Genomic DNA, 24,207 nt, shown 5'->3' with positions numbered 1-24,207 from the left:
ATTACTTCATATTAACGAGAATACATGTAAATTTGCATAAATGTTGTATTAAGTCTTATAAAAATGGGGGTATCAATCATAGATTAAGAAATAGAAATATCCATGATAACATATAAAGAATTGAAAAGAAGAAGAAGGAAGATTTTCAAATCTATTGAACATCACCTTCTAATAAAGCTAAAGAAGCTGTAAATCCATCATCTCCTTTAGCATTAGCTCTTGCAATAGCCGCAGTGACTAGTGAAGCATAAGACCAAGTTAAATCTCTAGCACCTCTTATAACACCAGAATCTTTATCAAATTGTTCACTTAAATGACCATCTTCACCTGCATAATATTTAACAACTCTTAAATAAGCATCACCCCAACCTAATAATGATTGAATAATTTGTTTAAATTGATCAGAATCTGAATTTATTGAACCAGTTTCTGAAACACCTGTATAATATTTCCAAAATGGTAATGATAATTCAGTAACTGAAATTGAACCTGAATCTTGGAAATTTTTAGCAATTGTAAAGAAATATTCTGCAAATGCATTATTTGATAAAAACCATGGATTTGCTAATGATGATCCAGTACCATTATAAACATCTTCTGGATATCTACCAGTTGGTGGTGCTAAAGGTAAATTATTTTCATCATGAGTTGTATTTGAAAGTTCATAAACTGGAATAAATGAAGTTGCAATTTCATATGCGGTTCTCAAGACCCATTCATTAGTTGGTGCAAATACATCATCACCTATGTAAGCATGATTAACACCTAAGATAACTGAAAGATCTTTATATGAAGCTTTACCACGTTGTGAAGGTCCATAACTATTCAAGATTATATTTCTAATTGGATAAACAAAATTTGATAAAGTATCATTTAGAGCAATGGCAGCTTCATTCCATACTCTATATGTTGAAACATCTCTTAAGTATTCAGAAGCAAATTCAGCACCTTGAATTAAAGCTCTTCTTTGAACAAATTTAGTGAAAAAATGATCAGAATCAACTTCTTCCCAAAGATCAAAATTTGAATAAGTCCAATTTGATGCAACAAAATCTAAATCTTTCTTTAATGGTTGTTCCCATGCTAAATCAATAATATAATTTTGATCACCACCTTTCTTGATATATTCTTTAACAAATTCTAAAATTGCAAATGCTCTAATAGCAGGTCCATCATTTTGTGGTCTACCCCAAGCACCTTGATAACCAGAATTATTACCAACATAAAATTTTGGTTCACCTAATCCTGCAATTGCACTACCATCATTTTGTTCAGCAATTGAAGCAGAAATAAATTGTAAGAAATAATCTTCTAATGCTCTAGCTGCTGTTGATTCTCTATCTGGTAATGCTTCATATAATTTGAAAATTGCATCATAAGTTAATCCAGCATCACGAATCCAATGATAGAAATAATCTGGATTATCTGAATTTTCACCATGAGATGGTGATGCAATAACAAGACCTGGTACAGAACCTTCAACACCAATATTATCGAAAACTCTTGATTTAGCTTTATAAATTTGTGAATCAACAGATTGAGCATTTAACCAATCATCAATATCTTCACCAAGACCAGAAGGCTGGATTTTTGGTTCTGGAGCAGATTCAGAATCTTCTTGAGGATCAGTTTGTTCAACTTTAATATTTAATTGTTGAGAATAAACATCCCCAGTATTTATTGAATTAAAAGTAACATTTAATAAAGTATCAAGACCTTCTTCTTGGAAAATCTTGGTTGATGTTGTCCATAATTCCCAATCATCTTCTAATCCTTCAGCATGACTTGCAGCTAATGCGGTTAAAGGAGTTGATTGTTCATCTTTATTTGTATAATAAAGGAAAACTGTCTTATCATAACCATCATTATGAACAAAAAATTCAGCATTGAAAGTACCGGATGTATAATTGTAAGAAGCTAATTGAACATGATTTGTATCGTTTAATTCAATGGGGTTTTCAATTAATTGAGCAGCAAATGCAGATGATGCAAGTGCTATTTGATATAATTTGGAGAATATCATTTGAAGATATTGATTGATGATACTTATGAAACTTGATTCAACCATTTTCTAATAAAAAGCAGCTGATAAGATCCTGTATTTATACCTGTTCGGTTAATTGATTCAATGGATCTTAAAATGTCTATGATCTATATGTCTTTGTCTCTATACGTCTTTGTCTTAGTTTATTGGTCACCCCGTAGCCCCCTAATGCCATGTAAATGCACCAAATTAGGAGAATCACTGTTAATACGAAATTTCTAGAGAAGCTGTTGTTGATCTTGCTCTTTAGTGAAGTTAAGATTGAATAGTGTGAAGGTTTTCAGGACTCATTGTTTTGCAATTGATCATCTTTGCTGATTAATAGATTTGAATTATATTTGCTTTCGTGAAGATTCATGAGATGTTCATGAAAATCTATATAAAAAGGCTAAAAATCATAAAAAGTACGAACCTTCAAGACAAGATGATGAAGATCATGATCATGGTTGTCCATTGAAGATCTATACAACCTCCTCATTTGCAATTAGACATGTAAAAGACTAATCATCTATACGTCTCAAAATCGTGGCTTCTGAAGGCCATAATCCATTCCCCAGATTCCGACAAGCACAATCATAGCATACAGCTAATAAACACTCTCTAAACGGACATAAAACTCATGATATTTGCTTGTTAGTTATGCATAAATCATAATTCGCCTCAAATATCGCCAGAATCTAAAGTTTCGAGAGTTTTAATTCGTAGGTTTTTAGTTTGTAATTTGATGTGTCGATCAGATTATCTGGGGAAATTTTTAGATTGTGGCAATTTGGAATTTCCGAAAATAATTCCGCGGTCCGGTAGAATTGAGACTAATATTGATGAGAATATAACACAAATAAAGGTAAATGAAAATTGTAAATAGTGATTAATATATATTGTTATTCTATTATTATTCTGATGTATTAAAAAATGAGAGTTTTTTGATGAAAGTTTTATTTTTCAAAATTTTATCAACATATAATTCATAAATTTTAATTTCAAATTCAATAAGTACAAATAACCCAATTTTTTTTTTTCAAAAACAGACATTTTATTGTAACTACTATAAAAATTGAGTGATTTTAACAATTTTAAAGCAAAAAAATCAGTATGTTTACTGCAAAATGTTTCAAATTATTTTACTTTCAAATATGCACATGTAAAAAATTCCGAATCCGGAAGAATTTATATGCAAGTAAACGGGGAAACTATTTTATTATCTAACGTATAAGAATAAGAATAAGAATACTTGTAATTAATTGAATGACTGAGTTGTTTTTAGTGTGTATTGAATTACTTGTGAGGAGTTTGTTGGGTAACTTGGATTGTATGTCGTTTGAAGCCCCAGATCCCGAGCTAATTGAGTATTCTTGAATTACAAAGTTTGGACTAAATAGAATTAAGAGTACGTAAAATTTATAAAAATATTCACTGATATAGAATCATAAAAAAAGTGTAAGTCAAAACCATATACAAGATCAACTCATTAAACCTTATAATAATATACAAAAATCATAAAATCCGAAAACCCAACCCCGAAACCCGAATCATATTCATATATAAAAAACCAATAACCAATAACTTAAAAAACATAAATCAATGAGATAGATACTATATCTCATTCTGTACCTGAAAATGCTAACCCAAAAAAAGTTGCAATCCCACCAATTGCTACACCAATAGCACCACTAATCAAATCCCGTTTGATAGAAGCTTCAGGCTTAGATAATTTCCCATTAACTTCGAATTTGATTAATTCATCATTAACTCTAACAACTTGAATTCTGGAGTCACGAGACTTTGAAGTTTTTTGTCTCTTTGGTGAAGGTTCCAAGACTTCATCTTCTTCACTTTCACTTTCACTTTCACTATCACTTTCACTTTCACTTTCACTTTCACTTTCACTTTCACTTTCACTTTCACTTTCACTTTCACTTTGAGGTTGATATTCACTATCACTATCAATTTCACTTTGAATTTGAGATTGATCTTCATTTTCAATTTGACCTTGAGATTGACCTTCCTTTTCAATTCCAATTCGAACTTGAGATTGATTCTCTCCTTCAGTTTCAATTTCATGATCATTCCCAATGTATATTTCAGGAGAATTAGATCTCTTTTCATCATCATCTTGGATAACAGGTGTTGATCTGAGTTCTTCCAATGAATCATCTCCCAAAGGACCTTTCGATGATAATTGATTTTTTTCATCAATCATCTGAAGAGCTTTAGCTTTTAAAGCATCTAATTTATTATCAAACTTCTGTTTTCTAATAGGTAAAACGTGTAATTTATATCGATCAGTCGATTCACCAGGGTTACCATCACGATCTTCACAATTTTCAAGATTCATTTGGGAAACAGCTGCGAGTGAAGTTAAATCCATAGAATGTCTCATATTATCCAAAGCAGACTTGTATGCTTGATCTTTCATACTTAACTCTTCATCATCATCTGATTCATTTCCAAGAATTAAATCAGCTTCACCATTTTCAGGACTTGGAGCAAATGCACCTGCAGGATATTCTGTAATGAAATCATCAGGGTCTCTATCTTCATCGATTGATGAATCATCTCCATAATCTAGATAATCTTCAAGCTCATCTTCATAAGGAAATTCCTCGTCATAATCAAGTTCATCATCGAGTTCGATATCAGAATCAACTAAGAGACCATAATCATCATCATCATCACTTATTGGCAATCCTCTATATGGCTCATGAGGAATACAACGTGATGGGCGAGCTGGAATCTCCATTGGTCTTCGATGTAATGGATTTCTGATTGGTGGTCTATTAGAAATTGGTGGTCCATTAGAAATTGGTGGTCCATGGAACATTGAAGGACCATGACGAATTGGAGGACCATGACGAACTGGAGGACCATGACGAGCTGGAGGACCATGATGAATTGGAGGACCATCACGAATTGGAGGACCATGACGAGCTGGAGGACCATGACGAATTGGAGGACCATCACGGATTGGGGGACCATGAGAAATTGAGGGACCATGAGAAATTGGAGGACCATCACGGATTGGGGGTCTATGAGCAATTGGAGGTCCACGAGGAGGTGTAGGGTTTTTATGAGCAATTGGAGGACGATTAGGGTTTGGGCGTCTATGAGAAATTAGAAGTCCACGAGGAGGTCTAGGTCTAATTCCAGCATTTTGACCAATAGCTTTTCCAACTGGAGGGTTAATTGGGTTTCTTCTCTCATATGGTCTATTTCTTGAACGGATTGGGATACCAAAAGGTTTTGGTGAGACTTTCTTTGATTTGATACCAAAAGGCTTTGGTGAGACTTCTTTTGATTTAATGCTAGAAGGCTTTGGTGAAACTTCTTTTGATTTAATACCACACGAATTAGCAGGTTTTGGTGAAGAACCCCTAGGGTGAACCTCATCTTTTTCAATTAGTGTTTCTTCAGGTGCTTCACCTGCCTTATCATCTTTTTTATCATCTTTTTCAACAACTTTTTCATCATCCCTTTCAGCATCAGATAAAACAACTCTCTTTCTCTTTCTTGGGATTACTGAATTCTCACTATTTTCTGAAGCATCAGCTATTTCAATAACTTCAGGTGCACATTCCTTATTCTCCAAAGGTGGGACAAAATCATTGCTTTCCTTATTCTCAGCAGTACTAACAACTGGAACACTATCAGCTTCAAAGTCTGTCATTATAGTAATTTAACACTATCAACAAATATTCAAGCTAATTCCCTGATACCTAAAACCAAATTGAATAAAAAAACAAGGAAAAAAGCTGTCTTTTTTGCCATTTAAATAAACTTTCTCATATATGGATCATCGTTCTTCTCTTATCAATTTGGCAGAATTCACGGTCAAATAATGACACATAATTAACAAACTTTTAAATTGGAGAATTTCAGGAAAGTTTCTTTGAAAGTTTAATTGGATTTGAATTGCTATTGTTATATAATTAATGGGGTTATGAGGATGAGTATGGATATGTGAATGAATATCATTACATCTAGCCATGTGAGACTATAATCCCTGACATTCAATACCCTTAGCGTTCCCACAGTTCATCACATAATCCCACAAATTTATAAGCCGTAAACACCTATATATTATCTTGATGAAATTGTAAAGTGCTACTCTAACACCCCAATTCTTTACAATAATTCACCTTTTCCAGTGTATTTAGTGTTACCGTATAATATTGTTTATTGTGATTACATAACACCATACGCACCGATGACATAATCTTACCAGAAAAAGTAGTTTTCGGTATGAATAAAAATCGAAATGTTTACGTTTCAAAAATATTCAATTTGAAATATCATCAGAAGGCCCTTTTTGAGTATTATAAAGAAGAGACACCATGTTCAAGTGTGAGTTGTGGATTTGAATAATTTAAAGTGTTTTGGGAGTGAATTTACTAACTGAATCAATCTAGGGAAAACAGGAATACAGGGGAATTATTCGATAGCTTCGAACCCGTCTTTCCATTCAGATCTATGGGCGGTATATCCTGCAAAGCATAAGTCATCAGATAGACAAGCATCTGTTTTCATTTTCGACAAGAAGAAATTTGAATCACTACTGGTGAAGAATAACATCATTAGAAAAGGTGATAAACAAATTGTTTCAGAAGCTTACGAGGTATTAAGAAATCAAGTATCAAATTTGGCAAAATTTAGACATCCAAATATATTAACTTTGATTGAACCTCTTGAAGATCATAAGGCAAATTTTATATTTGCTACTGAATATGTTACTGCCTGTTTAAACTCAGTCCCTTCAGAATTAGATGATGTTAGTATATAGAAAGGTTTATTACAAATATCAAATGCTATGGAGTTTTTACATTCCACGGCAAAATATATCCATCTTTCAATTCAACCTAGTGCTATTTTCATCAATGAGAATTCAGATTGGAAATTAAGTGGGTTTGGTCACATTCAACCTGTTGAGTCTGAAGAATTTTTCATCCCGCAATATGATCCAAGAATGCCAACTTTTGTTAATATTAATTTAAATTATACTGCACCTGAAGTTGTTTATGAAAATAATATATATCCTTCAAGTGATATCTATTCATTAGGTTGTTTTATTTATTATTTATATACAAAAGGTGAAAAAACTGTTGTTAGTTGTGATAATTCAACTACTTATTATAAAGAAGATTATGAAAAATTTGAAAATAGACTTAGACAAAATAACCCCAAAACAGTTTTCAAAAATGTTCCAGAAACTTTATTTCAAGTATTACCACAATTATTAACAAGATATCCAAATCAAAGATTATCAATTAAAGAATTTATTGAAAGTGGTTATTTTAATAATCCATTAGTCAAGACTATGATCTTTTTAGATGAATTCCCAACAAAATCTGATGATGAAAAGGCAATTTTCTTAAAATCATTAGTTAATTTATTACCATTATTCCCAACTACAATCCTTCAAAAGAAAATATTACCAATCTTGTTAGATTTATTAGGTAAAAAAGTTCTGCCATTGATTCAAATAACATTAACCATAATATTATTGATTGGTAATACTTTATCACAATTAACATTCCATGATAAAGTCTATTTAACTCTATATGATGATAAGTTATTATCATTACCTGAAGCTCAAATAGTTATGCTTGAAAATCTGAGTATACTACAACAAAAAGTTAAAAATGATGAATTTAAAAAATTGTTATTAAGACTTACTGATAAAGTATTAGATCTAAAGAGTAATTTCCAAATACAAACAAAAGCATTAGAAAGAACTGATATCATGTTAGAATCTATTGATTTCCCAACAATTAAAAATAATATCTTCCCCAAAATATGTGGAATTTTTTCCAAGACAACTTCATTAACTGTTAAAGTTAAAGCTATTGATTCATTTGTATTATTGATTGAAAAAAAAGGTATTGATAAATTCACAGTTAATGAAACATTATTACCTCTTTTAAGATCTATGAAAACTAGAGAAGTGAAAATTCTTGAAGCTGTTTTGAATGTTTATAAAACATCTGCTACTATTTTGGATGAAGAACAAATTGTGGAACATATCATTCCTCCATTATGGTTATTATCCATATCATCAACTCTAAATCCTAAATCTTATCAAGATTATAATAACGTGATTAATGATATTACTAAAACCATTCAAACTAAACATATGGAGAAATTAAGAGCTTTAGAAGGTAGTAAACCACCTGCTGATGAAGATGATACAGAAAAATTTAGACATTTATTATATGGGAAAGAGGAAACTACACAGGCACCAGCACATGTTGGTCTAAGAGATGCTCCATTATCAACAACAACCATTCAACAAGCAATGTCCACACCAGTCATAAATAATTCCACACCAGTTATTAAACCAAAACTAAAAACTGAACCATTAACTCTAAGACCAAGTAAACCAAATCAAAAAACTAATTTAAATTTCGGATCAAATTCACAAAATGTTCCAAAAGCTGTACAAAATTTAAGAGCAACACCATCATTAAGTCAAGATTATAATGATGATTTTGATGATTTTGTTTCAGCACCATCAACAAGAAACGTTACACCAACTTTACAACCAACTTCACCACCTGTACAAACAACAACTTTACAACCCCAATCAACTATAGATTGGTCAGGTGAACAAAACAAGATTGGTGGGTTTGGTGTCTTACAACCATCAAATAGATCAAATAAATCATCACCAGGTTTTAATAATGCTTCATTATCATCAACAATTAATACAAATGGTGTTTCAAATAATTTCCCACCTGGGTTTTCCTCTCAACCGATCCAACCTGTTAGAAATAATAGTATGAATCGCTCATCAAGTATTAATAATAACAATAACAATAACCAGAAGTCGAATTATGATATAAGTCTAATATAATTAATAAATGATAGAAATATTCTAATTGAAGTAATACATGTAGTCGGAAGTTGAAACTGATGTCATGTGAAAATCATGTGAAATTTCCATTTCCGGTCCTATATAACAAAAAAAATATACTTAGAGATGAGATCAAAACAGTAAATTAGAAGAATTTTAAATTGAATAGGTATCTTTGATATTTATTGGTCTTTACTCTTATCTTACCAGAAGGTTATCAACTAAAAATGAATTCCATCAAAGCTGTTGAAAAAAAGAAAAAACAAGTCTTCAAACCATTATTAGACAATCCTTTCACTCAAGCACAATTCCCAAGAATAGAACCATCAATACAATCACAAATATTAGATTTCTTAATACATATATTAGAAGATATAGGTAAATATGAATCATTGAAATCAACATCATCAAAATCAAATAATAAATTCACACTTGAAAAACCAGAAATTTTAGATCATATAACACTTGGTTTTAATAGTACAGTACAAAAATTAGAATCTCAAGCACAGGGCAAACCCCAAAAACAAATCATATCATATGTATTAGTTTGTAAAGCTGATATTCAACCTTCTTTGATAACATCTCAATTCCCAGTGCTAAGTTATACAGCATCTTCAGAACATAATAAAGTTAAATTAGTTCAACTACCCAAAGGTAGTATTGAAAAAATTGAAAAAGTATTGGGTAAAAAAAATGGTATTATTGGATTATCAAAGACTGAATTCTTACCAAATGCATTCATAAAATTATTAGATGATGTACCAAATGTTGAAGTTCCATGGTTGGAAAATATTAGATTTGTTAAACCAAATATTAAATTATTAGAAACTACAGCTACAATAGCTCCAAAGAAGGATAAAAATAAGAATAATAAAGTTGGTAAAAAATAAATAATATAATAACATTTTAAAGTCTCTTCATGAGCCTAGTTAAAGTATGAATGGATCTTACTGTTGTAGTTGGTATTGTTCTATTGAATTCTTTAGCATATCCTTTAATGAATGAACCTTTAATATCAGGCCTTGTTCTTGAAAAGACATCTTCTTTGAATTTTGCTTTAAAATTATGTTCACTCATTGGATCTGTTTTCAATCTATTAACGTATAATAAGCTTTGGGCTCTTGTCATTGCAACATATGTTAATTTTTTATCTTCGGCTCTGAAAAAATCTGCTAATGGTGAACCTAATAAGAAAACAATTGGGAATTCAAGACCTTTTGCAGAATGAACTGTACTCAATTTAACTGATTTGATATTTTTAGAAATTGGTAAAACATGTAAATAATTTTTCAAAAAATGTTGAGTCAATGAAATATCTGTTGCCTTATTATTATTAGAGATCTTTAAATTTTCATAAAATTCTTGTAATTGATTGATAATTTGTTCTTTATCAGCTTTTGTTGTTACACTCTTGGAAATCAATTTCAAAAGTCCTAAATCATGAGCTAATTGTATCACAGTCTTAAATATAGATTCAGGATTATCAAAATCTATTTCAAATCTAGCTTTTTCAATTTCTTGAACATAAGGCATTATTTTCTTATTTAAAGTTCCATCTCTATTTGTTTTTTTCAAATATTCCCATAATGTCACATCTTCTTCAATAGCTCCCTGGACACAATTTCTTATAGCAACTTTCCCCACACCAGGTAAAAGATTAAGGGTACACATTATTGGAAATTTAGATTCTTCAGGTGCTGCTAATACTCTTAGATAATCAACCAAATGAAATAAATTATTAGTTAACCAAGGAGGATTTGAAGTTAATTTCATATCCATAATTCCATGTAAATTTAATGTTTTCTGAATTTTATTTAATTCATTATTAGTTCTCCCCAATATTGTAATATCATTTGGTTCTATTATACCTTCACTATCATTTATAAGTCTAAATATCTCAGATGCAATCCATTCGAATTGTTCATTTTCATCATCAAATAATCTAGCCATAGGTTTTATACCACCCATTTCTTTTAAAGCAATGGATGGAACCTCTTTACCTAATAAAGTATCAGAAGCATGTATGATTTCTGGAGTTGATCTAAAAGTTTCTTGTAAATATAATTTATTTATTGGTTTTAATTTTTGTAAAGATTTATGAACATCTAAATTTGAACCAAGGAAACTATAAATTGATTGATCTGGATCACCAGCTGTAACTAAATGTGGTGATTTACCAACCAATTCAATTAATTGATATAGTTCAGGGTATACATCTTGGAATTCATCCACAATAACTGTTTTATAATTTAATTGTACTATTCCATCTTTAATCAATTGTTTTGCTCCTCTCAATATATCAGAATGAACCAAAACGTTTGATGATTCTAATGTATCCAATACTTCTTTCAATGAATCAACTTTAATCTTGTACCTCTTGATTAACATTTTTACATCATTATCTTCTATCCCCTTTAATTTGATTTTTTCCAATAATCTTGTCAATATTGGCTTGGTAATTTTTCCATCAACCATCGCAACTAAAGTTCTCCAACCTGATTCTTCAATAATTTGTATATCAGTACCCAATCCTTTAGATTCATTATTTTCCAAGACTAATCTATGAGAAAATCCATGAAATGTAGTTATATCAACTTTATCACCAACACCAGTTCCTAAAATGGCATCAACTTGTTGTTTCAATGTTTCAACAGCTTTATTTGTCATTGAAAGTACCAAAATCTCTGAAGGTTGAATCTTTAATGTCCCAATCATATAAGCAATCTTATAAACTAATGTAGTAGTTTTACCAGAACCAGGACCAGCAATGACTTGTAAAGTTGTACCTGGGTCAATGGGACTAGTAATCACATCCAATTGTGATTTAGTTACTTGAATTTCATGATCCTGTAACTGATCTTCTTGTAATTGCTCAAAATGTTCAAATTCTATATTATTTAAATCTTCTTGATAGTTTTCATAATCGACAAAATCGTTATCCTGTGCTGTTTCAGGATGATTTGAAAGTGATAATCCTTCTAGTGGAATTATAGGCGGTGACTCTGACATGACATGATTGATTTAAAACAGTGGAAGGTCAAATCAAAGGTTGTTGATGTTTTGATTCCAATTTAAATTTTGTTTGATTTGATATTTTGAATTTTTATGACAGGTCAAATTCAAATTTATATACGGTGCTTAGTCATCACAATAGAAAGCTGGAATTATAAGTAATTATCTACAAAATCTTTCATTTTAAATACTTCATAGATCATCAAATTATTTTGGTTTATAAGCTTCCACCAAGAGTTTGAAATGTTCAGTTTCACTTGTAGCTAAAGAACCTTCACATTCACTTAATATACCCCAAACATAAGAATAATTATTATACAAGAATAATTCATTTTGTTTTAGGTTTTTGGACATTTTAGTTAATGTAGATTCATAATCATTCCTTATTCTTTGAACACTTTGATATAATGGTTCTTGAGTAGATTGTTGTTCAGGTGGAGTCAATTTTAAGAAACCAGTTAATAAATTTGTAAATTGTAAAGTTAATGGATGAGAAACATTTGATTTTATTCCAGTGATACTTGAACTTTTGGAACTTGATCTTTTCATATTTTCACAATTTAAATCCACTAAGTTTTGAAATTTTGGCCATAGTGTAATTAATTGTAAATTTAAATAATCTTCAATCACAGGGATACGTCTTCTTTGTAATTCAAAAATTAAACCTTGAGTTAATCTAATCAATATTAAGACACCAAATATATCATATGTTGATGTTACAAGTTCCTTGGTATAATTAACACCAAGTTGGAAAGTTGTAGAGAAAATTTGTTCAAAAATTCCATTAACATCACCACTCATTTGGAAAAATTCCATTAAAAATAAATATTCAACACTACCATTATCAATAATTGCCAAATTAAAAGATCTAAACCCAGTCTCCATATGAAATTTCAGTTGATTGAATTCAGCAATTTGTGCAGGCATAACAGTTGGATCTTCAGCTTTTATAATATCAGCTCTTTTCCCTAATGAATAATCAATAATTGAACTTTTCTTAAATAATGATTGAGTTCCCCCAATTAATGAATCTTTATCCACAATTACAGGTGTTAATCTATGTAATGATTGTAAATATCTTTGGAAATGTGTATGATAATACCATTTCATTGTATAAACATATGCTTGTCTAATTTCTAATGCTAATGAAGGTTGTCTGTTTTGTAAAAAAGGATAAATATCACGACAACGGATTAATTGATCTTGAATAACTTGTGATGGTGTTCCAATAGTTCTCAAAGATTTTATTTGAGAAACCATGAAATTTTTGATACGTTCAATTGCCTTAATATATAATAAATCAAGTGTCTTTGTTAATGATTCCAAAGATTTTAAATTTGGACATTGTTCTTTATATTTATTATAAATTTCAGTCTTTTCTTGTAAAAATTGTAAATTTTCACACCAAGATTGATTAATTTCACCATTATATATTGATCTTATAACATCAGGTGGAATAATTAAATCTGAAACTATTGGAGTATATTTATTTTCTAAAATTTGACGAGTTGATAAATTTTTCGATAAATTAACAGATTTTGATTTTAAACTTTCTAATTCTTTTGATAATTCCATTAATTTTTTATTAAAATCTATAAGATAATCACTTAATGGTGTTATAATTTTATTAAATAATTCCACAGTGGATTTAAATTGTAAGATTCTATCCAATTCTTCTGAATGATCGGTCTCTAAGTTATTAGTTGTTGATAAAAACCGTATTTCTTCCAATGAAGTACCATCATATTCATTCAATTGATCCAATTGTTCCCATCCTTTATCTTGATCAACTTCCAATTCATATTCATTTGAGCCCAATATTGATTTCAACGTTTGGAATGGATCTTTTGTGGATTGTTCCGTACCAGCCGGTGGATTTTTCGAAATAGACCTTCTTGATATCCTGTTACCATTCTCCACAGATGCCATTTTCCTCTTTAATGGCAAACTTTTGACCTTCTTTTCAATGGAATTGTTGTTCAATTTCTTTCTTGTTATTTCAAAACATCGTTAAACAACATTTTGATCGAAGACCGGAAATGGATTTCAAGAGACCGGAAATTGTAGAAAAGTATATAAGTAAGTACAAATTTCCAAACTTTTCACCAAAAAATTAAAAGTTTCATACAAAATTGAACAATCAGAGGATTCAAACTATACGGATTTTCAATCAATGCAATTATTTTTTTATTTTAGGGGTTTATTATTATATACACATTCAATATTTCAAACTTGCAATTCTTGCAATTAAAGCATTCAATTGTAAATAAGATCCAACACCTTCTAAAACTCTCATATGTGTAATACCAATTTCCTTCATTATTTCTAATCTATCACTTTCATCAATTTCATACAAATTCTTAACAACTTTAAAACTAGTTGATGCAATATCAATAGCTGAATAACCCTTTTCCCAAAGACCATTTAAATAAAATAAACTTTTATCAATATCTTTATTTTGTACAACTTCTAAAATCATTTTCTTGATGATTAATGGATGAGGAGAATCGACAATTTTGAAAACATTTTCTCCATTAACAAATCCAAACCCTGCAACGGTACTTTGTAAATTATTTATAGCTTGTCTCATATCACCTTCTGCAGTGAAAATTAAAGCTTCTAATCCATCATTTGAATATTCAACTTTTTCAAATTTTATAATATCTAATAATCTTTTCAATACTTCTTCATCACTTAATTTTGTATAACGTAAAATTGCACAACGAGATTGTAAAGGTTCAATAATTTTATTTGATACATTACAAGCAAATGCAAATCTTGTTGTATTTGAATAAATTTCCATAGTTCTTCTTAAAGCTTGTTGAGCCCCAGGGGTCATTGAATCAGCTTCATCCAAAATAATAATTTTATGTCTACCTTGTGGTAAACTAACTTTTTTCTGTGCAAATTGTTTAATTTTATTTCTAACAACATCAATACCACGATCATCTGAAGCATTCAATTCTAAAACAGCATTTGAATAAGCATCCCCTAATAATTCATGTGCAAGACAATGTATCGATGTGGTTTTACCTATCCCTGGTAAACCAGATATGATTAAATGAGGCATATTACCATCTTGTGAAATTAATTTTAATCTTGATATTGTTTCTTCATTACCTGTAACATCTTCTAATTTTGATGGACGATATTTTTCTACCCATGGTAGTTCTAACTTTAGTGCATTGGACATTGTAATTATGTATCTTATATCAGTCAAGCAAACAATCAATTATACCCTCGATCAAAGGTATTTTCCATAATATTAAAGACTACGCGTGAAATTAAAACTTCCAAACGCGAGCGCGAATTTTGATTTCTAGAGATTATATAAGCAGAATTGTTAGGGGACATATGAGCATAAGTAAAATTTTATAATTATTTGACAAAATACTAGGTATCATTTGTATAAATATATCTTTATTCTTATTAATACATGCTATTTACAATCTATTTGGCTTCTTCTTTTTCTTCTTTTGATTCTTCTTCAACATCTTTTTTTAGTTCTTCTTTTGGTTCATCTTCAACACCTTCAACACTTGCAACTTCACTAACTTCATCTTCATCTTCACCTTCATCCTCTTTATCACCCAATAATTTCCTACTTGGTAAGATTTTTTCAAAAGCAGCTTTCCAATCTTTCCCAGTATTAAACCATTCCAACATTAATTCCACAACATGAGTAGTAGTTAAAACTTGTCTACCAAATAAATTTATATATTGATCAATTGGTAATTTTTGACATTTTAATCCTAATTTTTGTGCTTTATCTCTACATAAATATTTATAACGACCTTTATCCACAATACCTCCAATTATATATGTATGATTTGGTTTTAATTCTTCTAAAGTTTCATCAGAATCTGCTGATAAATAAATTGTTGTTTCTTTATCATCTATTGCAAAAGGATCTTCATTAAATTTCATATGAGTCCAATTTTGATATGCAGAAGATTTCATATCAACTTCAAATCTTTTCTTTAACCAACCACCAAATGATGAAACTTGTAAATCCACTGTATTTGGTGAAAATCTATTTGCAGAATAAGCTCTTGTAATTTGTGAACTTAGAGAGATTTTTTCTTTATCATTCATTAAATGATCAAAAGAACAATCTATAATTATTTTAGTATCAATTTTGGTTTGTTCAGTTGGTTTTCTTGGTCTCTTTTTAATTAAATGATCTGGAATTTTTTCATTACGTTCAATATATGATTTAATTTCTTCTCTTCTTGCAGCATTATTTTGTTTTTTCTTTTCTTTTCTAATTTTTGTATATTCTTTTTTAGTTTCTTGAAATTTTTTCTTTCTTTGTAATTTTTTCCATTGAGATTTTGACATTAATTCAGGTTTTGTATCTGGTAAATTATTTAAATCTTCAAAATCAGTAGCTAAAATTGGTGATTCATCTCTTGATTCTGATGGTTCTGATGGTTCATCCTTTGTAATGGTTGGTTCTTCAACTTTTGGTTGTGATTGTTGATCCAATTGAGGGGTCTCTTTGATTTCTTCAGTCATCTTTGTACACAGGGAGATAAAATGATGATTTGCTTTAGATCTTTTATGCATCGGTATAATTGATTTAATATTGGTGTCAAAAATTTTCGTGATCAAAATCATCAAGAACATTGGTGTTCGGATGCGATGAGAAAGTCAAAAGGAATTCAGATCAAAAACATCAACAAAAGAATGAAAAGTAAACAAAAGAAGGAAACCAACTTCAACTTCAACTTCAACTGATGATTTGTTCAAGATGTTCAACAACACAACAAGGGACAATGATTGTATTTCCATAACAGAAAAGACATTTGATTTATCATTGGACGATACAGAATTAGATGATTCAGGTATTGAATCGGATCATCAACATCATAATCATCAAGAAGAACCAGCCTCACAAATATTGGATAAAGAATATATTTTACCTGATAGATCTATTGAATCACTGGTATTTGGTGATATAAAGCCACCACCAGTAAATAAAAATCATACAAAACCAATTGAAATCCAACAGGGCGGTAATACATCTATTAAGTCAGCGGTAAATGGTGGTGGTAATACTAATTTAAATTTTAAAAAGTTTGATAGAACTATACCATCAAGATCAAAGTATGGAAATGTTGATGATGGATTATCATTAATGGCTAATGAAAATTTAATCAAAAGTATCAAAACATTACAAAAAATAAGTGGTACAGAAGTTAATATATCAAATTATAATAATGATAATAAACGTTCATTAGATTCATTAACAAAATTAAATATGGAATTAGTGGAAAATAGTGAATTAAAATTAAAATTTATTGAAAAAAATTATAGATTTCTTGAAAATTTATATGAAGATTTAACTAAAAATTATGAATTAGATAAATCAAGATTTCAATTAAAACAACAAGAATTTGAACAAATATTAAAACAATGGGAATATCTTGGTGATTTATTAAAGAAGGAATATAAACAAGATGGAAATGATGGTCCTGTTTCAAATACACCACAAGAATTGATTCAATTGATAAAGAATTCTTCAACCCCTGTTCAAAATAGTATAGATAAAGATGAAATTATTAAGAAACAAGAAAAGGAAATTAAGGATTATAAACGTTTCATCAAAGAAATGATGGAAAGATAAGACTATGCTTATCGACTAGCTAACTAGTAATGACATATGTAACGACTTTAATGATATTTAATTTGATATAATGATCTAATCCAGCGTACTATGTATAAGTACTAGTACTAGTAGATCAATCTTTTACTGAAACTCAACTTTCAAGCGCCATTAAAGGGTCTAATTAAACAAAGGAAATTTAAATGTTTATCGGTTAATCGGATTAATTATCACGATTCACAAGTTAACTTTAAACTGATTTAAGCTTCAGATAGTCCTGGGCCCTGGCCTTATCGGATCAATAAATAATTAAATAAACTATGATCAAGTGGTGCACCAATTTTTTAAACAGGAGGCGTAAGTTCGTAAGCAATGACATAATCCAGGATGTAAACGATGTAAAATTTCGTAATTTCTTTGGTTTCAAAAGTTTTAAATTGTCCAAATACAGTAATCGTAAGAGGAGAAGCGAAAAAAACACGAAAAATAAAAATAAAACTTACGTAATGATAATCAACGTTTTACATCAAAAAGCTGATAAAAACTAGACTAACTGTGAAGAGGGGACTTTTTGTTTTATTGTTGAGTGGCAAAATTGATTGTTTACAAATTAATAAATGGATAATTACACGATCGTGTTTATTTAAATATAAATAAATCGTTTTTTCCATTCTTTTTCTTTCCATTTCCTTTGTCTCTGAACTTAACACCAAACGTTGACAAAGCCCATCCTCATCAGCTCAGATTGGTTGCAGAACAGGCAGAAACGCACAAATTCAACTTACAAGGAATCCGAATCCAACCACTAAAATCACAGACACGGAAAAACCAAGTTGAAAGATCCGGGAAGAAGTGTACGGAAAAAGGAAAAAAAAAAGTAAAACCACGAGATTTTTTGAAAAGTGGTGCTGTGCTGTGTCGCGTACCGTATCATAAGTATCATAAATTTATAATTATCCATCATAAGATTTGAATTGCAACGTTTTAAATATCTTGTGGTATCTTTTAGATTTGAATTCTTAACATACTTTCATACAAGTATTACAATCATTATCGTTCCAAGGAACTAAAACACAGTCATTAAACAACATAAGAACATAATATAGATGGACTACAAAATGTCAGAAATACCACTACCGACAAGTTTAAATGAAAAATTCCCATTACAAAGATTAAAATCAAATGATTCAACAACTTCATCAACTTTTTCAAGAAATTCAAGTTCTTCTTCAGTGGCAACCACTATCTCTACACATAACTTCCAACCATCATCATCATATAAACCAATAGTTTCACCAACTTTATCTTCACTGACTGAAGCTTTACATATATCTTTTGGTCATAACGGTAATAAATCATCCGATACTTTAAATGTTGAAGATAAACAAACAAGGGACTTTGCTCCAACAACAACTCCAACAAATGAAGAAGTAATTACACAAAAATGGTGTATTATATTAGTTGGTTTACCTGCTTCAGGGAAATCAACAATAACTTCAAATCTTATAAATTATTTAAAACCTTATTATCATATTGATACATTCAATGCAGGTTTTATAAGAAGAAAATTATCAATTGGGAAACAAAATGCAAATTTTTTTGATTTTAATAATCCAAAAGCTAAAAAGCAAAGAGATACATATGCACAAATCTCATTAGATCATTTATTAAATTCATTATTTTGTGATAATTTAGATGTTGGTATCTTGGATGCAACAAATTCAACAAAAGATCGTCGTGATTATATTTTTAATACTATAAATGATAAAAAAAAATATTATAAAGAATCAAATTCAAATATTCAAATTAATACAATGGTTTTAGAAATTAAATGTGATGATCCAAAATGTTGGGAATTTAATGCTAAAAAAAAAACAACAAATCCAGATTATATTACAATGGGTTATGAAAAAGCTTTAAAAGATTTTATGGATAGAGCTCAAAGATATCGTGATGCTTTTGAAGAAATTACAAAAGAAGAAATGTTACAAAATGGTGGATTATATATCCAATTTAAAGATGTTGGTAAAAAAATTGAAATTGATGGTGAAGAAAATTATTTAAATGAAGATGAAGATGAAATATTAAAGTTGATTATGAAGTTTATGAATGATTATTATGAAAATTTTGGGGAAAAATATATGAATTTGGTTTATGGAAATTAATCATTGGTTGATTGATTTTTATGTTTATATTCCAAGTTTATGTTCAGAAAAAAGAAAAAAAAGAAAAAGAGTATATATTACTATAGAGAGAAGGTTTTATTTTAGTTCGGGTTTTATTATATTTATTAAGTTATTTTTTATTTGGTTTTACATTTATATATTATAGAAATATAGAATTTATATTTGGGGTTTTATAAAAAATCATACGTAGATACTTAATATCCCAACCCTGGTAAATTATAACCACCTCTATCACCACCACCATTTCTTTCACCACGTCCTGAACGACTTGTATAACCAAAATCATTACCATTATCCAAACCAGGTAAATTATATCTATAATCATCTCTATTATTTTGTTGTTGTTGTTGAGATTTATTACCAACATTTTCATTTGCAGGAACCACGGCATTAACTGAATTATTTATTGCAAAATACCATGCACCAACTTTATCATTTGAATAAGGTGGATCATTAAATGCATTTGGATCATTTGGACGTCCTCTACACCAAAATCTTGCAGATCTATCAGCCCCGGCAGAAGTTAAAATATGACCTAAAGGATGATATTCTAATGAATGAATAGCCTTTTCATGAGCATATGGAATTGTATGATATGGTTTTATTGTTTCTAATTGAGATAATTCTGGTGTTGTATCTGTTAAATTATAATGATTCATTGATCCATCATATCCTCCTGTGGTAATCATATTTCTATGTATTGGATTCCATGCTAATGAACTTAAATCAACTTCTGATCTATAAATGAAAACATCCTTCATTGTTCTTAAATCAAATATTCTCATTGAACGATCTCTAGAGATTGATGATAATAAATAAGAATCTGTAAAAGGTTGAAATTTTGTCTTTGTTATAGTATGTTTAAATCCATGTAATGTTGTAACTGGTGTACCAGATCTTGGATCCCATAATTTAATTAAATTATCCTTAGACCCACTAACAATCAACCCAAGGGAACTATGCCAATCAGCACATTTAACATCCCAATTATGACCTTTTAAAACACGTTCTTCTTGTCCATTACTAAAATTCCAAATTTTTAAACTTGAATCATCACTTGCAGTAACAAATTTCCCATCTCCTGGAGCAAATACAACATCACGAATAGCATCATCATGAGCATTTATAATATTAACATTATTAAAATTTGATTGCCAAAATTTTAAAACCCCATCTTGATCACCACTTAATAACCAATCATCATTATGACTATAATTTAAACATAATACTGCAGTATCATGAGCTTGCATAATTGTTTCAAAATTAAAAGTCATACCATTCCATAATGTAAATTCACCACTATGACTAGCAACTAATAATCTTCTCCCCTCAGGGGTCCATTTAATACTATGAATTGCATGCTTTGCCTTATTACTACTTAAATGAACAAATTTTGTTGGTGTATCAATAACATTTTCCCTAGCAGAATAAGCAACACTAGGTAATAAATCCACTGTATATGAAGCTTCAGGACGTATTTCACCTCTTAATTGTCTCTTGTGACCTAATTTTTTATATATTGACCAACGTCCATATGGTGCACCATGATCTATTATACGACGATGTGCTGTGGATCTTTTTTGTTGGGAGGCTAGTTGTGTCTCAAGACTTTGTGTGTAGTATGGTGTGCGTTCCATTGAAACTATTATTGTATTATAATTGAATGATCAATGAGTTTGAAAGTTGATGGAAAGAGATTTTAATGACTTTGTTTTGGTTATTTAAGTTCATTATTATGGGTATCAATTTTAATTTTTCAGTGCGAGATTTGAATTTTCGTTCAGCGCAACATCATAATAAACTCATACAAAATTAATTTTACAAAAAACTACAAAATTTCAAAAAAATAAATAACAAACGTGACATTAGTGTTATATAATATTAATATATTGTTTATTCATCATCATATTCTTCAACTCTTTGAGATCCATTAATTTTCCATTCTAATAATCTTGCCAATTTATCAGGATGACAACCTTGATTTAAAAATTCATGTTGTAATAATTCATCAGTACTAGCTCTATATTTAACATCAACACATAGACAAATACTTAGAAATTTTTTAATTGAACTTGATAATAATTCTGGTTTTTTCAATTTTGGTGTACCATTTGTTGCAATTAAAAATAAAGCTTTTAATGGTTCTTCATTTAAATATGGTGGTTCTCCTTCAATCATTTCTATAGTCATTATACCTAGGGACCAAACATCAACTTTTTCATCATATTCTTTTGTTTTGACAACTTCTGGTGCCATCCAATATGGTGTACCAACCATTGTAGCTCTTTTATTCTTTTGTGCAGTTAATTTTGCACAGAATCCAAAATCTGTAATTTTAACATTTCCTTTTAAATCTAATAAAACATTATCAGATTTAATATCTCTATGAATAATTTTTTTATTATGTAAAAATTTTAACCCTTTAGTAACTTCAAAACAAATTGATGAAATTTGATCTTCCTCTATAGTATTTTCATTATTTTCAATAACATCTGTAAGGGAACCACCTTCCATAAATTCCATAACAACCCATAATTCTTGATTTTGTAAAAAAGCTTCTAGGAAATTAACAATATTTTTATGTTGAGAATCTTTCATAACTAAAATTTCATTAACAATTAATTCTTTTCTTGGTTGAGCATTTAAATCCATTTGCTTTATAGCAACTTTTAAATCATTTCTCATTAATGATTTTGCTAAATAGACAGTACCAGAAGCACCTTGTCCAGCTTTTTCAATCATTTGGAAAAATGGAGAAGGATCAACATTTCTAACAACACTTTTCAAATTCTTCATAACTTGTGCATCATTCATTGCACTTATTCTTTTTTCTTCATTTCTTTGTTTCATTGTCTTTGGTGGTTGAATCTTGGTTGGAGTTTTTGGTGATTGTATAGCAGCTTGAGCAGCAGCATGAGCAGCAGCCATTTGTGCAGGTGATTTTTGTTGTTGATGTTGTGGTTGACCATGACTTGGATAAGGTTTATTATGGTGTTGAGGTTGTAATGGTTGAATAGGTTTATTATAAGGTGATGGAGTTTGTTGTTTAAAACCTGGTCTATATTGAGGATTTTGTTGTGATGATTGTCCATAAGGTTTTTGATAATTTGGTGGAGGTGGTGCAGGTCTATTTGCTCTTGGAGTTTGTTGACCTTGTGGACCTGGTGGTGGTCTTGGAGCTTGTCTTGATGGTTGTAAATCACGTCTTGGTGGGATACCATGTTGTGAAGATAATGAAGTTGGTGTTGTAATAGAAGTTGGTGTTGGTAATTGATCAGTTGGTGAACCATTTGTTGGAGATGGAGATTCATCAAGATATGGATTAGGTATAGCTGCAGGTGCATTATTTTTATATGGGTATTGTTGTTGTTGTGGTTGATGATGTTGTGGTTGTTGATTATTAAAATGAGTTTGAATTTTCAAATTTGGATTAATTTTTTGTGGTGAAGTTCTTAAAGGTGGTATTGAATCAGGATTAATTGGATATTGTTGTTGTGATTGTTGTGATTGTTGTTGTTGTTGAGGTTTTGGTGGTGGTGGAGCTCTTCTCATTGGGACTAAATCATTTTGAGATTCTTTTGGTGTTGGTGTACTAGTCCCAGAATTTGAACCTGAAGTAGTTGTATAATATGGAGAAACTTTTGGAGGTGAAGAATTTTTCAAAGGAGTTGAATAAGGTTTTGATAAATCATTTAATATTCTAGTATTATTATTCTCTTTATCACTTGATAATGAATTCCCAGAATCATTTGAATTTGTTGGTTTATGTAATATTTGTTGTTGCTGTTGTTGTTGTTCATTAACTTGACCTTTTTGTTGATCTTGATAAAATTCTAAAACTTCAATAACTGCAACTGGATCTTTTGACCAATCTTCATTTGTAATTTTAGAATGTTCTAATAATCTTTTCCAATTTTCTGGTAATCCTGTAAAATTACCACTTGTTGGATCAAAACCAACATGAACTTTATGAGTAAAATTAGTCGGGCTTGACACGGTACCTGTTAATGGACATTTTGCGAAAATAGCATCTAACCAACCAAATAAATCATTTATAGTTTTCAAAGAAATGAATAATGATTTTTTAACACCATTATTTCTAATTAATTCAAAACAATAAGGTCTTAATTGAACTCTTGATAAATTAACAATTGAAGTTAATGAAATTTTTAACCAAATTTCCTCCATTGAATCATTCTTGAAAAAAATTAAATTTGAATCATTCAATACTAAATATCTTTTGGGCCATCTAAATGACATAATACCTTCATCTTTAACTTGTACCCAACCTTGACGTCTTATGATTTTATTATTACCATTCAAGTTTTGAGAATTTGAAGTTAATGAAATAGAAGTTGGATTTGATATAAGACCTAAATTTGAACCTGGAGGCTTTGGAGCAGGACCTAAATTTGCAAAATCATCATCATGGAAAACAGCAGCAGATGTGGATAATGACATTGTTATTGTGTATGTGTATGTGTACAATTATCTAACAAAGACCAGCTTG

At 29.7% G+C, this 24,207-nt stretch overlaps 12 protein-coding genes across 12 annotated transcripts; 4 read left to right on the top strand and 8 right to left on the bottom strand.

Annotated features, from left to right (window-relative positions):
- Positions 1-151: 151 nt before the first annotated feature.
- GAA1 (glycoside hydrolase family 15 protein) lies at positions 152-2,068 on the bottom strand (the record flags this gene model as incomplete). The annotated part of the gene is made up of 1 exon (XM_011277089.1): positions 152-2,068. The coding sequence occupies one exon, from the start codon at positions 2,066-2,068 to the stop codon at positions 152-154; it is 1,917 nt and encodes a 638-aa protein (XP_011275391.1).
- Positions 2,069-3,644: 1,576 nt separating this feature from the next.
- On the bottom strand, positions 3,645-5,708 carry BN7_2277 (putative DNA helicase ino80; the record flags this gene model as incomplete). The annotated part of the gene is made up of 1 exon (XM_011277088.1): positions 3,645-5,708. One exon carries the CDS (start codon positions 5,706-5,708, stop codon positions 3,645-3,647), a length of 2,064 nt encoding a protein of 687 aa, XP_011275390.1.
- A 1,140-nt stretch (positions 5,709-6,848) lies between these two features.
- Positions 6,849-8,891, top strand: SCY1 (Scy1p; the record flags this gene model as incomplete). Its single annotated transcript, XM_011277087.1, has 1 exon — positions 6,849-8,891. One exon carries the CDS (start codon positions 6,849-6,851, stop codon positions 8,889-8,891), a length of 2,043 nt encoding a protein of 680 aa, XP_011275389.1.
- A 227-nt stretch (positions 8,892-9,118) lies between these two features.
- POP3 (Pop3p) lies at positions 9,119-9,781 on the top strand (the record flags this gene model as incomplete). The annotated part of the gene is made up of 1 exon (XM_011277086.1): positions 9,119-9,781. One exon carries the CDS (start codon positions 9,119-9,121, stop codon positions 9,779-9,781), a length of 663 nt encoding a protein of 220 aa, XP_011275388.1.
- A 16-nt stretch (positions 9,782-9,797) lies between these two features.
- On the bottom strand, positions 9,798-11,900 carry HMI1 (ATP-dependent 3'-5' DNA helicase; the record flags this gene model as incomplete). Its single annotated transcript, XM_011277085.1, has 1 exon — positions 9,798-11,900. The coding sequence occupies one exon, from the start codon at positions 11,898-11,900 to the stop codon at positions 9,798-9,800; it is 2,103 nt and encodes a 700-aa protein (XP_011275387.1).
- A 210-nt stretch (positions 11,901-12,110) lies between these two features.
- On the bottom strand, positions 12,111-13,832 carry VPS52 (Vps52p; the record flags this gene model as incomplete). The annotated part of the gene is made up of 1 exon (XM_011277084.1): positions 12,111-13,832. The coding sequence occupies one exon, from the start codon at positions 13,830-13,832 to the stop codon at positions 12,111-12,113; it is 1,722 nt and encodes a 573-aa protein (XP_011275386.1).
- A 289-nt stretch (positions 13,833-14,121) lies between these two features.
- RFC4 (replication factor C subunit 4) lies at positions 14,122-15,096 on the bottom strand (the record flags this gene model as incomplete). Its single annotated transcript, XM_011277083.1, has 1 exon — positions 14,122-15,096. The coding sequence occupies one exon, from the start codon at positions 15,094-15,096 to the stop codon at positions 14,122-14,124; it is 975 nt and encodes a 324-aa protein (XP_011275385.1).
- A 257-nt stretch (positions 15,097-15,353) lies between these two features.
- Positions 15,354-16,421, bottom strand: TRM10 (tRNA (guanine(9)-N(1))-methyltransferase; the record flags this gene model as incomplete). Its single annotated transcript, XM_011277082.1, has 1 exon — positions 15,354-16,421. The coding sequence occupies one exon, from the start codon at positions 16,419-16,421 to the stop codon at positions 15,354-15,356; it is 1,068 nt and encodes a 355-aa protein (XP_011275384.1).
- Positions 16,422-16,592: 171 nt separating this feature from the next.
- Positions 16,593-17,532, top strand: BN7_2270 (uncharacterized protein; the record flags this gene model as incomplete). Its single annotated transcript, XM_011277081.1, has 2 exons — positions 16,593-16,599; positions 16,703-17,532. The coding sequence occupies 2 exons, from the start codon at positions 16,593-16,595 to the stop codon at positions 17,530-17,532; spliced, it is 837 nt and encodes a 278-aa protein (XP_011275383.1).
- Positions 17,533-18,617: 1,085 nt separating this feature from the next.
- PFK27 (6-phosphofructo-2-kinase) lies at positions 18,618-19,676 on the top strand (the record flags this gene model as incomplete). The annotated part of the gene is made up of 1 exon (XM_011277080.1): positions 18,618-19,676. One exon carries the CDS (start codon positions 18,618-18,620, stop codon positions 19,674-19,676), a length of 1,059 nt encoding a protein of 352 aa, XP_011275382.1.
- Positions 19,677-19,891: 215 nt separating this feature from the next.
- On the bottom strand, positions 19,892-21,334 carry BN7_2268 (cleavage polyadenylation factor subunit PFS2; the record flags this gene model as incomplete). Its single annotated transcript, XM_011277079.1, has 1 exon — positions 19,892-21,334. The coding sequence occupies one exon, from the start codon at positions 21,332-21,334 to the stop codon at positions 19,892-19,894; it is 1,443 nt and encodes a 480-aa protein (XP_011275381.1).
- A 256-nt stretch (positions 21,335-21,590) lies between these two features.
- CLA4 (serine/threonine protein kinase CLA4) lies at positions 21,591-24,158 on the bottom strand (the record flags this gene model as incomplete). Its single annotated transcript, XM_011277078.1, has 1 exon — positions 21,591-24,158. The coding sequence occupies one exon, from the start codon at positions 24,156-24,158 to the stop codon at positions 21,591-21,593; it is 2,568 nt and encodes an 855-aa protein (XP_011275380.1).
- Positions 24,159-24,207: the final 49 nt, after the last annotated feature.

Source organism: Wickerhamomyces ciferrii, contig 00051 (assembly GCF_000313485.1).
Source record: "Wickerhamomyces ciferrii WGS project CAIF00000000 data, strain NRRL Y-1031 F-60-10, contig 00051, whole genome shotgun sequence".
NCBI lineage: Eukaryota > Fungi > Ascomycota > Saccharomycetes > Phaffomycetales > Wickerhamomycetaceae > Hansenula > Hansenula ciferrii.
The sequence above is the reverse complement of the archived record's forward strand: the minus strand, read 5'-3'. Positions and strand labels throughout refer to the sequence as shown.